Here is a 13,406-nt window from a genome sequence, read left to right on the forward strand (position 1 = left end):
TTTCATTGATAAAAGTGACTGCGCGATAAGATTTCCCTCTTTGAATTAGCATTGATAATGATTTTGGCCATATAATTTTTAGCTATATTATAATGGGACCACCACGGAGCGTTTTAGTCTGCTAACATGAGGGGTCTTACACTCTTGTCGCTCGCCTTCCTTGGGGTCTGTAGTGCCCTCACTGTGCCCCACTCGCTGGTCCACCCACGCGATCTGGAGATTCGCCATGGAGGAGTCGAGGGTCGTATTACCAACGGAAACCAGGCGTCCGAGGGTCAGGTGCCCTACATCGTGGGTGTGAGCTTGAACAGCAACGGAAACTGGTGGTGGTGCGGGGGATCCATAATCGGACACACTTGGGTGCTCACCGCCGCCCACTGCACTGCTAAGTAAATTATTAAATTCGTCAAATTATTAGCTTTTTTTAATAAACCATTTTTTACAGTGCCGATGAGGCTTCACTGTACTATGGCGCCATCAACTACAACGAGCCTGCCTTCCGGCACACAGTCAGCAGTGAGAACTTCATCAGGTATCCCCACTACGTGGGTCTCGATCATGATTTGGCCCTGATTCGGACGCCCCATGTGGACTTCTACAGCCTGGTCAACAAAATAGAGCTTCCCAGCCTGGATGACCGCTACAACTCCTACGAGAACAGTTGGGTTCAGGCCGCAGGATGGGGTGCCATCTACGATGGCAGCAATGTGGTGGAGGATCTGCGAGTGGTGGATCTGAAGGTGATTTCCGTGGCGGAGTGCCAGTCCTACTACGGAACTGAAACCGCCTCCGAGAACACCATCTGTGTGGAGACTCCGGACGGAAAGGCCACCTGCCAGGGTGATTCTGGTGGTCCTCTGGTCACAAAGGAAGGCGATAAGCTTATCGGAATCACTTCCTTTGTCTCCGATTACGGATGCCAGGTTGGAGGTCCGGCTGGCTTCACTAGAGTCACCAAATACCTGGAATGGATCAAGGAGGAGACCGGAATATATTATTAAAAGAAAACTTTGTTATTTTAAGAGCATAAATGTGCCTAAAAAAGGTTGAAATAAATAAAGAACATTCGCTGTAATATATTGTTCCTCATATAATAATTTATCGCTTAGAAGTTAGAGGTAAACGAATTTTATGAAATAATAGCTGATTATTAATACAATGCAACACCAATATCATAAAAAAAGCTGCTGGTGATTTCTTTTATTTGTTGTTTGATAAGCAAACGTAAACGTTAAATCTATTTCAATCTAGAGATCAATTAGGTAAGCAGTAAAAAACCTGGACAACGAGTCGTATGATTTATTTTCGATTTCCTACTTTAGGGATTGTTTATAAGTACTTTCCTATGAGTCGCGATTCTTATAAATCTGAAACACTTTACTTCTCGTTTGTGCGAGCTAAGTATATAATATATTTTACGTGATTCGAATGTCCTTAAAATTTTATTATCAAACTTTAAAGTAAATAGCAAATATGGCACATGTCATTCCACTTCAAATTTGTGCCATAATTTAGGAAAAGAAATCACTAGTAGTGGACTTATCAGTCGGTGACGGCTCGCGATGATAACTTGATCAAAATTTACAGTCCTCCAGTTTTACATACATGCAGAAGGGCTCTTGGACGAGATAAGACTCCGGACTTCTTCTATATAAAAAGGCGCTTCGGTTTCGGAACACCATTGAGTTGCAAGACTTGACCAAGATGAAACTGTTCGTATTCCTGGCCTTGGCCGTGGCCGCAGCCACTGCTGTGCCCGCTCCCGCCCAGAAGCTGACCCCGACGCCCGTCAAGGACATCCAGGGTCGCATCACCAACGGCTACCCGGCCTACGAGGGCAAGGTGCCCTACATCGTGGGTCTGCTCTTCAGCGGCAACGGAAACTGGTGGTGCGGTGGCTCGATTATCGGCAACACCTGGGTCCTGACCGCCGCCCACTGCACCAACGGAGCCAGCGGAGTGACCATCAACTACGGAGCCAGCATCCGCACCCAGCCCCAGTACACCCACTGGGTGGGCAGTGGCGACATCATCCAGCACCACCACTACAACAGCGGCAACCTCCACAACGACATCTCCCTGATCCGCACCCCGCACGTCGACTTCTGGAGCCTCGTCAACAGGGTGGAGCTGCCCAGCTACAACGACCGCTACAACGACTACGCCGGACACTGGGCCGTGGCCTCCGGATGGGGCGGCACCTACGATGGCAGCCCACTGCCCGACTGGCTCCAGTCCGTCGATGTCCAGATCATGTCCCAAAGTGACTGCAGCCGCACCTGGTCTCTCCACGACAACATGATCTGCATCAACACCGAAGGCGGCAAGTCCACCTGCGGAGGCGACTCCGGTGGCCCTCTGGTCACACACGACGGCAGCCGCCTGGTCGGAGTGACCTCCTTCGGCGCCTCCGCCGGCTGCCAGGCCGGCTACCCCGCCGTCTTCTCGCGCGTCACCGGATACCTGGACTGGATCCGCGACAACACCGGCATCTCCTACTAAGCAGCTGATCTTTCCCAAAAGTTCAATAAACGATTATAGCAAAATAGCGAATTAATTCATTTAACTGTAGATATAGTGGTCGATACAGTGGTAGATATAGCGGTGGATGTAGAGTCTGGAAATATATAGAAACATTTCAAAGAGAACAATCCAGATGCAAATACTAACAACTCTTTACATTATGTTTATACACTTTATTAATGTCCAGAAAATGTTCAATTTATTTAATATATTTTATATTTAAATAAGTTATTTAACTCAATTAAACTATGTTGGTATTGCCTTTACTTATTGCCTCATTAACTGAAGAAGTTATATATTATATATTGCACATATGTATTACAACACGACTGTCAGATGCATAAATTTGAATCATAAGCTTGCTTTTCCCAAATATATATATTAAGCCCATCCCGATTAGCTTTCAATGCAGTCCAAGTGGTTTTAGTAGTTATTCGGTTATCCAGTCGTATCTGTGTGTTCCAACAGCTTGATTCTTTCCGATGCCCATGTGAAATGAGATGCGAAGAACACCGTCTGGTTAAGATTAAGATGAGTTTCAATAATTTCCCCTATTTGCAAATAGTTCTGTGATTACTTTGGTAAAGCATCTGAACCCCATCCCCAACACAGAACTCAAGTGGTTTGCTATAATCGTTTATTGAACCCTAAGCTGCTTAGTAGGAGATGCCGGTGTTGTCGCGGATCCAGTCCAGGTATCCGGTGACGCGGGAGAAGACGGCGGGGTAGCCGGCCTGGCAGCCGGCGGAGGCGCCGAAGGAGGTCACTCCGACCAGGCGGCTGCCGTCGTGTGTGACCAGAGGGCCACCGGAGTCGCCTCCGCAGGTGGACTTGCCGCCTTCGGTGTTGATGCAGATCATGTTGTCGTGGAGAGACCAGGTGCGGCTGCAGTCACTTTGGGACATGATCTGGACATCGACGGACTGGAGCCAGTCGGGCAGTGGGCTGCCATCGTAGGTGCCGCCCCATCCGGAGGCCACGGCCCAGTGTCCGGCGTAGTCGTTGTAGCGGTCGTTGTAGCTGGGCAGCTCCACCCTGTTGACGAGGCTCCAGAAGTCGACGTGCGGGGTGCGGATCAGGGAGATGTCGTTGTGGAGGTTGCCGCTGTTGTAGTGGTGGTGCTGGATGATGTCGCCACTGCCCACCCAGTGGGTGTACTGGGGCTGGGTGCGGATGCTGGCTCCGTAGTTGATGGTCACTCCGCTGGCTCCGTTGGTGCAGTGGGCGGCGGTCAGGACCCAGGTGTTGCCGATAATCGAGCCACCGCACCACCAGTTTCCGTTGCCGCTGAAGAGCAGACCCACGATGTAGGGCACCTTGCCCTCGTAGGCCGGGTAGCCGTTGGTGATGCGACCCTGGATGTCCTTGACGGGCGTCGGGGTCAGCTTCTGGGCGGGAGCGGGCACAGCAGTGGCTGCGGCCACGGCCAAGGCCAGGAATACGAACAGTTTCATCTTGGTCAAGTCTTGCAACTCAATGGTGTTCCGAAACCGAAGCGCCTTTTTATACCAAAGGAATCCGTTGTCTTATCTTGACCAAGAGCTGAACTACGTATATGTTGGGCTGGAGGGCAGTAAATTAATTTCATCCAGATTTCATAGGTGGAAGAAAAATAAACAACGCAGAAGTTAGTACAACAATCTAAAAAATGTAAACTTATCAGTGTTCGATGGTTTGCGAATCAGTTAGAAATACAATAAATTAAATTTTAAATACGTTTCATCAGTTGCAATTCATAAAATCATTTTCTACGTGGGTACCTTCAATCTTCTTAAACACATAATTATCTTATCGGTGTCATAAAGCAAATCAGTATTGATATTATTGACTTTTATGAGTTGGGGAGATCACATTGAGGGTTTAGAAATATCATTTTACTACAGATGGCCATAAATTAGATTTCATTCCGCAATCTTGACGCTTCCGTTGGGGAGACAGTGAAAGTGCAAGCTGCTACGCAAACCCAGGGAAAATGAGCTCTTTCGCTTTTCTCGTGGAAAACTGAGCACATAACTCACAAGGGCCCTTAAACGCTAAATAAGGCAGGAGTTCTGTTGGAGGCCAATGAATCATTGAGTGCCACACAGTTGTACACTGCAGGAAATTATGTATAAACTCAAGATGGCCTGTATTTTGTGAGAATTTATGAGCAGGAATGTTCAGCTAGCCACATTTGTGCAATAGGGCGTACCTTTATATAATTACGAGAATGGCATTTAGGTACTTTCAGCTATGTCCTCTAATTAATTCGCACTTAATGAGTTCCCAGCTGCAGCTGTGGCTTTAACTTTGAAATTCCTTGGGCCACCACTTCCTTCCACCTCCATTTGGAGCAATGCGCGTGGAGTGTGGAGTGCATTGGCCCCGTGGAAACCCCGTACGACTTGAACACGTACGATGCCATTCCGCCCGGAGCTCCATTGAACCCCACCTTATGAACCCACATCCTCGCACACATCTCAAAGGGGCTCTGTGTTCCGTGGAAGTGGGTTTGTTCCTTTTCCTTTGCTCCTTCGCTCCGCCTTTGGCCAGGAGGCTGGCATTTAGTTCCAAGTGCATTGACATACAAAAGCACTGCGAGCGCCCTGAAGTAGGCAACATTCAACGTTCAACTTTCAAGGCTCAAGACGCTCGGCTGCCAAGGACGAGTTGGGATTTCAGGGGTTCCTTAGCTGTGTTCGCTCTGATTAATCAATATTAATCAATCAGCAAGTCAGAATCGCTGACCCAGTGCCAAAAAGGCATTCAAAGCCATGTCTTTTCCGCAGTTACTCGACTGTAAACTGCAAGTGTGGTGTGTTTTCTGGGTCTGTTGGTTAGCCAGGAGCTTAAAAGCTTCATGTCATGTTTCCCATTTGCAAGGGCTGTGCTCGTCGAACCGCCGGATTTTGAATAGCTTTTCTGGGATATGAACCCAATGGCTTTTGATTCCTTGTTTACTCGCAAATTAACACCCTCATGCTGCACATTGCATATTAAGTAGCTTTCACTTGCGGCTTGAATAGATGTTAACAAGAGCGCAACGTGTGTAAACTCTTGGGATTTTGTGCAATGATCTGCATTGTTGCCTCCTTTAGACACCTTCATGGTATCATTTCATCCAAATATGTGCAGATTCCATTCATAACCATAAGCGTCTTTTGCACTTCATCCACAAAACCCACTGGGCAGTATGGATTTTTATGCATCAAAGCGATGCGATTCCGTTGCTGGGGCTTCGAAAATCGAAATGGGCTCATCACGTGCCCTGCAACCACAAATGGGCGATAAATTCCTATGCTAAAATCGCTGAAATCGGTTGCTGCCTCCAAATGCAGCCCCACAACTGAAGAAGTGCGGTCAAATGGGCCCATTGACTTGGGGTTCGCCCACACATTGACCGAGTTTTAGCCACATTGGGCACTAATGTAATTAGTGGAATATAGCGACCAGTGGCTGCCACTTTTCAGCAGTGCAACGCGGCTAATTGGAGGCGGAACATCGTCACGATGGAACACTAAAGGATACAGTGCGCGAAAGGATTACGCCAAGGATTTGCTCCCCGAGGAGCAGGGATAAATGCCCACAGTGTTTGTGAGATGTGAAGTGTTAGCGACTGATTATCCTGATTATCGCGTTCGCATAGACCAGTAAATCAGTGCAGAGATGGGCAGCAATACGGAATCGGATGCCGAGAAGGCGTTGGGCTCTCGCCTGGATTACGACCTGATGATGGCCGAGGAGTACATCCTCAGCGATGTGGAGAAGAATTTCATATTGTCCTGCGAGCGGGGTGACCTGCCAGGTGTCAAGAAGTGAGGACACCCTTCTCCGAATACGAGTAACTTGGCTAATATGCTTTCGTCCTTGAAGGATCCTCGAGGAGTACCAGGGAACGGACAAGTTCAACATTAACTGCACCGATCCCATGAATCGCTCCGCCCTCATTTCGGCCATCGAGAACGAGAACTTCGACCTGATGGTGATCCTGCTGGAGCATAACATCGAGGTGGGCGACGCCCTGCTGCACGCCATCTCCGAGGAGTACGTGGAGGCCGTCGAGGAGCTGCTGCAGTGGGAGGAGACGAACCACAAGGAGGGCCAGCCCTACGTAGGTTACATCCTGCCGCAGGATACGCCAGCACTCTTATTCATTTACCCTACTCCTTTGGCAGAGCTGGGAGGCGGTGGACCGCTCCAAGTCCACCTTCACCGTGGACATCACGCCCCTGATCCTGGCCGCCCACCGCAATAACTACGAGATACTCAAAATCCTCCTGGATCGCGGGGCCACGCTGCCCATGCCGCACGACGTCAAGTGAGTGGCGATGTAGGGATGCAGTGGTTGAGGCAGTGATGTAGCTATGTAGTGAGCTTCCTCGTCCTTCGAGCGGCACGTTCCATTGTTTGTCCAATTGGCAACACACTTATGTAGCAGCTCGCTGGGTGCCTCTAATTTTAGATAATTGCGGGCAAATTAGGGTGAAATGTTTATACCGGGTGTGATGTTGTTTGGGCGAAAAGAAGGTCCTTGAATGTCCTTAAATGGGGTCAATGTCCTTGCTAACGCAGCTAATATCAGTTTATCTTTTGAAGTTACTTTGAATAAGTATAGAAGGGTCCTTGGTAGTCCTTTCAGCAAGACTTAAATTGGCTAATTGTTACAGGTGCGGCTGCGATGAGTGTGTGACCTCCCAGACGACGGACTCCCTGCGACACTCGCAGTCGAGGATCAACGCATACCGCGCCCTGTCCGCCAGCTCGCTGATAGCGCTCAGCTCCCGGGACCCTGTACTGACCGCCTTCCAGTTGTCCTGGGAACTCAAGCGCCTGCAGGCGATGGAATCGGAGTTTCGTGCCGAATACACGGTACGGTAGTAGTCTGCAATGTAAGCGGTGGCCAGTAGTGTGCCACTATAGTCCATGCGAATGCGAATGCGAGCCTTTGTTTGTGTTTGCCCAACAGGAGATGCGTCAGATGGTGCAGGACTTCGGTACCTCGCTCCTGGACCACGCACGCACATCCATGGAGCTGGAGGTGATGCTCAACTTCAACCACGAGCCGTCCCACGACATCTGGTGTCTTGGCCAGCGGCAAACCCTGGAACGACTGAAGCTGGCCATTCGCTACAAGCAGAAGACGGTGGGTTTGGACTAGTCCTTTGTTTCTTACTTGCTTCTTTTTTTTTTTAGAAGTTATGTCTGTTTCAAAGGGCTAACTGTAACAAATAGATAACATTAATCTTAATACCTCTTAATACCTCCTAGTTTGTGGCACATCCAAACGTGCAACAGTTGCTGGCCGCCATTTGGTACGACGGACTGCCGGGATTCCGGCGCAAACAGGCCTCCCAGCAGCTGATGGACGTGGTGAAGCTGGGCTGCAGCTTCCCCATCTACAGCTTGAAGTACATCCTGGCCCCGGATTCCGATGGGGCCAAGTTCATGCGCAAGCCCTTTGTCAAGTTCATCACGCACTCCTGCTCCTACATGTTCTTCCTGAGTGCGTAAAGTGGATGCTTAATACTCCATCCATCTAAATGTACCCACATTCACAGTGCTCCTGGGTGCTGCCTCCCTGAGGGTGGTGCAAATCACCTTTGAACTCCTCGCCTTTCCCTGGATGCTGACCATGCTGGAGGATTGGCGCAAGCACGAGAGAGGTTCCCTACCAGGTCCCATCGAACTGGCAATCATCACCTACATAATGGCACTGATATTTGAGGAACTGAAATCGCTGTACTCGGATGGCTTGTTTGAGTACATCATGGATCTTTGGAACATAGTGGACTACATATCGAACATGTTCTATGTGACGTGGATTCTTTGTAGAGCCACCGCTTGGGTTATCGTCCATGTGAGTTCATATAACTAACTAATGGATTAAGTGGAGTTACTGTAAGTAATTGATTTCAGCGCGATCTCTGGTTCCGGGGCATAGATCCGTACTTCCCACGGGAGCACTGGCATCCGTTCGATCCAATGCTTCTATCGGAGGGCGCCTTTGCCGCCGGAATGGTCTTCTCCTACCTGAAGCTCGTCCACATCTTCTCCATTAATCCGCACCTGGGACCTTTGCAAGTTTCACTGGGTCGCATGATTATCGATATCATAAAGTTCTTCTTCATCTACACACTGGTCTTGTTTGCCTTCGGATGTGGTCTCAATCAGTTGCTGTGGTACTACGCTGAGCTCGAGAAGAACAAGTGCTATCACCTGCATCCCGATGTGGCTGACTTTGATGACCAGGAGAAGGCTTGTACCATCTGGCGTAGATTTTCCAAGTATGTTACTTTCATTTCTATGCACTATTATATTGATTGTCATTATCCCATTTAATTGTACTTTAGCTTATTCGAGACATCGCAATCGCTCTTCTGGGCCTCCTTTGGCCTGGTGGATCTGGTCTCCTTCGATCTGGCTGGAATCAAGAGCTTCACCCGTTTCTGGGCTCTACTGATGTTCGGCTCCTATTCGGTTATCAACATCATTGTGCTCCTCAACATGCTGATTGCCATGATGTCCAACTCCTACCAAATCATCTCGGAGCGAGCCGACACCGAGTGGAAGTTCGCCCGATCCCAGCTGTGGATGAGCTACTTCGAGGATGGCGGCACCATTCCACCGCCCTTCAATCTCTGTCCCAACATGAAGATGCTGAGGAAGACGCTGGGGCGAAAGCGACCGTCACGCACCAAGAGCTTTATGGTAAGATACACTGAGAGAAATGCAATATCCATTGAATATTTTAGCCCAACCATTATATTTACATAGTGACATATATAAAGATAAATTAAATTCAGTGTACTTTACATTGAAATGATATTTCGAATCATGTAACTTTTTAAAGTAAGTAGCGTTTGGAAAACTTAGATTTTTCCAAGTTTAAACACCTCACAGTGAGAGGCGGTTCACAATCAATACAAATCTTTAGCGAAATCATTTTCAATCAAGCCCATGCAGAGCTCTCTGTGCGTCAAAGCGACATCCTAATACATCCTTCTCTGTGTCCTTCCACCCCCCAATGCTTCCTTTTTAACCAACTCCCAGCGAAAGTCCATGGAACGGGCACAGACGCTGCATGACAAAGTGATGAAGCTGCTGGTCAGGAGGTACATTACGGCGGAGCAGAGGCGGCGGGACGATTACGGCATTACCGAGGATGATATCATTGAGGTGCGCCAGGACATCAGCTCCTTGCGGTTCGAGTTGCTGGAGATTTTCACCAACAATAGCTGGGATGTGCCCGACATTGAGAAAAAGTCGCAGGGTAAGGGAAGCCTACCCACATCCAAATTGGCCACTCACACTTGTCCTAAGATAGTCGTAGTAGTAAATATGAATAGTTATTTACCAGTAGCTTATGGATACCTAATAAAATTCACCACATGAATCACTACTTGGGTTATGTTATGCTAGGAAACTACTAATTTTTGGCAGCAAGTCCATAATAAATGATTACTTTTACTTTCGAAGGAGTTGCTCGAACCACCAAGGGCAAGGTGATGGAACGCCGCATCCTTAAGGACTTCCAGATTGGCTTTGTCGAGAATCTGAAGCAGGAAATGAGCGAATCCGAGAGTGGACGAGATATATTCTCCTCGCTGGCCAAGGTCATCGGCAGAAAGAAGACCCAGAAGGGGTGGGTACAACTGACTCTGTAAGATCCTTTGAGTAATGGTTTTAATCATAAATAGAGACAAGGATTGGAACGCCATTGCGAGGAAGAATACATTCGCCTCCGATCCCATTGGCTCCAAGCGGTCCTCCATGCAACGTCATAGCCAGCGCAGCTTGAGGAGGAAGATCATCGAGCAAGCGAACGAGGGTCTCCAGATGAACCAGAACCAACTGATTGGTAAATTACCAAAGGTCTGTCCAATGCATTTATTTTTCAAAACACTTGATCTCGTCCAGAATTCAATCCCAACTTGGGTGATGTGACGCGTGCAACAAGAGTGGCCTATGTCAAGTTCATGCGAAAGAAGATGGCTGCCGACGAGGTATCCTTGGCCGATGATGAGGGTGCTCCAAATGGCGAGGTGGAGAAGAAGCCGCTGGATGCCTCTGGGGTACAGTTCAATCAATATTTCTATGCCACATCGGTGGCTTATATATGATTCCATTTGCAGTCCAAGAAGTCCATAACTAGTGGTGGAGCAGGAGGAGGAGCTTCTATGCTGGCTGCAGCTGCTTTAAGAGCATCGGTCAAGAATGTGGATGAAAAGTCCGGAGGCAGTGACAAGGACCAGAAGTCCGATGACAAGTCCAGCACGACGAGCAAGCCAACGGATGCCAAGAAACCAGGTGACGATAAGGATAAACAGCAGCCTCCCAAGGACTCTAAGCCGCCAGCAGCGGGCCCCAAGCCCGGCGATCAGAAGCCAACTCCGGGTGCGGGAGCTCCAAAGCCCCAAGCAGCTGGCACTGTCAGCAAACCCAGTGACCCACAAAAGAAGGACGCTCCGGCACCACCAAGCAAACCCGGAGACACTAAGCCTTCTGCACCCAAACCTGGAGAACCCGCAAAGCCCGAGGCCGCGGCCAAAAAGGAGGAGTCTTCTAAGACCGAGGCCAGCAAGCCGGCAGCCACAAATGGAGCAGCCAAGAGCGCAGCTCCCTCCGCTCCTTCGGAAGCCAAGCCTGATCCCAAACTGAAACCGGGAGCAGCTGGAGCACCAGAAGCAACGAAGGCAACCAATGGAGCCTCCAAGCCGGACGACAAGAAGACCGGGCCGGAGGAGTCCAAAAAGGCTCCAGCAGACTCCAAGCCAGGAGACGGTGCCAAGGACAAGGATAAGAAACCGGGCGATGATAAGGATAAGAAATCTGGCGACGACAAAGACAAGAAACCTGCCGACAATAATGATAAGAAGCCAGGTGATGACAAGGACAAGAAACCGGGTGACGATAAGGATAAGAAGCCGGGCGACGATAAGGATAAGAAGCCAGGTGACGACAAGGACAAGGACAAGAATCCAGGTGATGATAAGGACAAGAAGCCTGCCGATGACAAGGACAAGAAGCCAGGAGCAGCTCCTCTGAAGCCGGCGATCAAGGTGGGTCAGAGCAGTGCGGCAGCTGGCGGAGAACGGGGCAAATCCACAGTCACAGGACGCATGATCTCCGGCTGGCTTTAAACCACGTCCGGAATGCAGCTTCATAGCAGTTAAAGTTAGTTAAGTGCCTTGTTTGTGTAAACAATAAACGAATCTCAAGTATCATAGTTCTGCAACTTGTTGCTAAAGGCCACCTGTTGCTAGCAACATCTGATTTGCATCGCAGCAACATTCATCATCCGCCCCGTTGTTCTAGTGGCAATTTGTTTGTCTGCCATCCTTCCGCCTGCTTTTTTGGCCTATAAAAGAACGTGAACTTCGACCAGAGGCATCAGAAGAACAGTGACCGTTCCGAGGATAACATCACACCGAGAAACATATTCGCCAAGCCAGTGTTTCGTTCCAAATAGTATTGCAGATATGAAATCAATGTTGGTGCACATAGTCTTAGTGATTTTCATAATCGCCGAATTCAGTACAGCTGGTGAGTGGTAGAAAAGTCACAAAAACGCTTTCAAGGAAATCTTATACAACAATCTAGTCTATCGCGACTAAAATACTGCTGCTACCTTTGGTTAACTTTTAAGTGAAATAGTAAAAAGCTCTATAATAATTTTCAATACTATTTTGCAGCATCTTTAAAAGAAAAAGGTAAAGATACCTTTTCATTTATTTATTAAAATTTTTTACTTGGAAAAGTTGTTCATTATTACTTGATGCATTTTTAACAATTAAAGCACTTATCGAAGAGGCATGCAATTTCAATCTTACACAGTGATTTTTTATATCAAACTCTTTAAATCGAAAAGGTGAAATATTTCGAATCCAACCGCTAAAATAATTAAAACCACCACAGAAGAGTCAAATGAGAAACATATAGTTGTGTTACCATAAATCTATGTGTACTTAACCAACTTGCAAGATATGTAAGAAAAGAACTAAATTGTTATCAAGCTTTTCAAATTTAAGAAAGGTGGTTTTGATCACAAAAGAAGTTCCAAAAAAACTTGAAATTACTGTGCCCATTAAAATGAGTTTATAACTTCAGTTATTTTGGCGGTTAGGGTACGAAAATAGCCAATTCCACGGAGAATTAAAAACAAAATGATGAAAACCCATGAATAAATTGCAATCCCCAAAACACTCCATCCAGAGACGGACCACGACAAGAACCGGCGAGGTGCCAACATGGGGCTCTATGCCTTCCCGCGCGTTGGTCGCAGCGATCCCAGTCTGGCCAACAGTCTGCGCGACGGATTAGAGGCCGGCGTCCTCGACGGCATTTATGGAGATGCCTCCCAGGAGGATTACAATGGTAAGTCGTTGCGTCCGGATACGGTTGACTAATTGGTCCTAACGCCCCGGGGACGCGTGTGTGCCATTCCAGAGGCTGATTTCCAGAAGAGGGCCAGCGGTCTGGTGGCCTTCCCACGCGTTGGCCGCGGTGACGCCGAGCTGAGGAAGTGGGCCCACCTCCTGGCTCTGCAACAGGTGCTGGACAAGCGCACGGGTCCCAGTGCCTCCTCCGGTTTGTGGTTTGGTCCCCGGCTGGGCAAGCGCAGTGTGGACGCCCAGTCCTTTGCGGACAGCTCCAAGGGACAGAAGGAACTCAACTAGACGCACTGACTCCTCCCACTGATGGATGTCCCACTGATGTAGGCCCCCTTTTGACACTCTGAATGTCGTGGACACTTTTGTATATCAAAGAGAACGCTTCTAATTGAATATTGTAACGGGTATACAGCAAATATGTTTTTCGGTCAAATATATGTATATTATAAACAAGAGAGAACGCTGTAGTCGAGTTCGGTGCGGGGTCCGGGGTGCGGGGTCGGAAACGCTTCC

The 13,406-nt window shown here is 48.4% G+C and overlaps 5 protein-coding genes across 5 annotated transcripts; 4 read left to right on the top strand and 1 right to left on the bottom strand.

Moving 5' to 3' along the window:
* The first annotated feature begins 110 nt into the window (after positions 1-110).
* On the top strand, positions 111-1,075 carry LOC6539830 (serine protease 3). Its single transcript, XM_002086677.4, has 2 exons — positions 111-389; positions 446-1,075. Exons 1-2 carry the CDS (start codon positions 127-129, stop codon positions 999-1,001), a joined length of 819 nt encoding a protein of 272 aa, XP_002086713.1. The 5' UTR covers positions 111-126; the 3' UTR covers positions 1,002-1,075.
* A 598-nt stretch (positions 1,076-1,673) lies between these two features.
* On the top strand, positions 1,674-2,546 carry LOC26535513 (serine protease 1). The gene has a single exon (XM_015189452.3). The coding sequence runs from the start codon at positions 1,705-1,707 to the stop codon at positions 2,500-2,502; it is 798 nt and encodes a 265-aa protein (XP_015044938.2). The 5' UTR covers positions 1,674-1,704; the 3' UTR covers positions 2,503-2,546.
* Positions 2,547-3,146: 600 nt separating this feature from the next.
* LOC26535290 (serine protease 1) lies at positions 3,147-4,006 on the bottom strand. The gene has a single exon (XM_015189228.3). It carries the CDS (start codon positions 3,975-3,977, stop codon positions 3,180-3,182), a length of 798 nt encoding a protein of 265 aa, XP_015044714.2. The 5' UTR covers positions 3,978-4,006; the 3' UTR covers positions 3,147-3,179.
* A 1,961-nt stretch (positions 4,007-5,967) lies between these two features.
* LOC6537975 (transient receptor potential protein) lies at positions 5,968-11,728 on the top strand. The gene is made up of 14 exons (XM_002098476.3): positions 5,968-6,317; positions 6,376-6,613; positions 6,678-6,820; positions 7,170-7,371; positions 7,469-7,645; positions 7,771-8,005; positions 8,061-8,359; positions 8,419-8,786; positions 8,853-9,210; positions 9,553-9,772; positions 9,979-10,144; positions 10,200-10,360; positions 10,420-10,574; positions 10,635-11,728. Exons 1-14 carry the CDS (start codon positions 6,169-6,171, stop codon positions 11,640-11,642), a joined length of 3,879 nt encoding a protein of 1,292 aa, XP_002098512.1. The 5' UTR covers positions 5,968-6,168; the 3' UTR covers positions 11,643-11,728.
* Positions 11,729-11,851: 123 nt separating this feature from the next.
* Positions 11,852-13,348, top strand: LOC6537976 (cardio acceleratory peptide 2b). The gene is made up of 3 exons (XM_002098477.3): positions 11,852-12,045; positions 12,715-12,876; positions 12,949-13,348. The coding sequence occupies exons 1-3, from the start codon at positions 11,982-11,984 to the stop codon at positions 13,176-13,178; spliced, it is 456 nt and encodes a 151-aa protein (XP_002098513.1). The 5' UTR covers positions 11,852-11,981; the 3' UTR covers positions 13,179-13,348.
* The last annotated feature ends 58 nt before the right edge of the window (positions 13,349-13,406 follow it).

The sequence above is a fragment of the Drosophila yakuba genome, chromosome 3R, assembly GCF_016746365.2.
Source record: "Drosophila yakuba strain Tai18E2 chromosome 3R, Prin_Dyak_Tai18E2_2.1, whole genome shotgun sequence".
In the NCBI taxonomy this organism is placed as follows: domain Eukaryota; kingdom Metazoa; phylum Arthropoda; class Insecta; order Diptera; family Drosophilidae; genus Drosophila; species Drosophila yakuba.

Coding starts and splice junctions, on each gene's coding strand:
- LOC6537975 (XM_002098476.3), top strand. CDS start 6,169: ATGGGCAGCAATACGGAATCGGATGCCGAGAAGGCGTTGGGCTCTCGC. Junction 6,318..6,375: donor GACCTGCCAGGTGTCAAGAA/GTGAGGACACCC, acceptor TCGTCCTTGAAG/GATCCTCGAGGAGTACCAGG. Junction 10,361..10,419: donor GAACCAGAACCAACTGATTG/GTAAATTACCAA, acceptor GATCTCGTCCAG/AATTCAATCCCAACTTGGGT.
- LOC6537976 (XM_002098477.3), top strand. CDS start 11,982: ATGAAATCAATGTTGGTGCACATAGTCTTAGTGATTTTCATAATCGCC. Junction 12,046..12,714: donor CGCCGAATTCAGTACAGCTG/GTGAGTGGTAGA, acceptor CACTCCATCCAG/AGACGGACCACGACAAGAAC. Junction 12,877..12,948: donor CTCCCAGGAGGATTACAATG/GTAAGTCGTTGC, acceptor GTGCCATTCCAG/AGGCTGATTTCCAGAAGAGG.
- LOC26535513 (XM_015189452.3), top strand. CDS start 1,705: ATGAAACTGTTCGTATTCCTGGCCTTGGCCGTGGCCGCAGCCACTGCT.
- LOC26535290 (XM_015189228.3), bottom strand. CDS start 3,977: ATGAAACTGTTCGTATTCCTGGCCTTGGCCGTGGCCGCAGCCACTGCT.
- LOC6539830 (XM_002086677.4), top strand. CDS start 127: ATGAGGGGTCTTACACTCTTGTCGCTCGCCTTCCTTGGGGTCTGTAGT. Junction 390..445: donor GCCGCCCACTGCACTGCTAA/GTAAATTATTAA, acceptor CATTTTTTACAG/TGCCGATGAGGCTTCACTGT.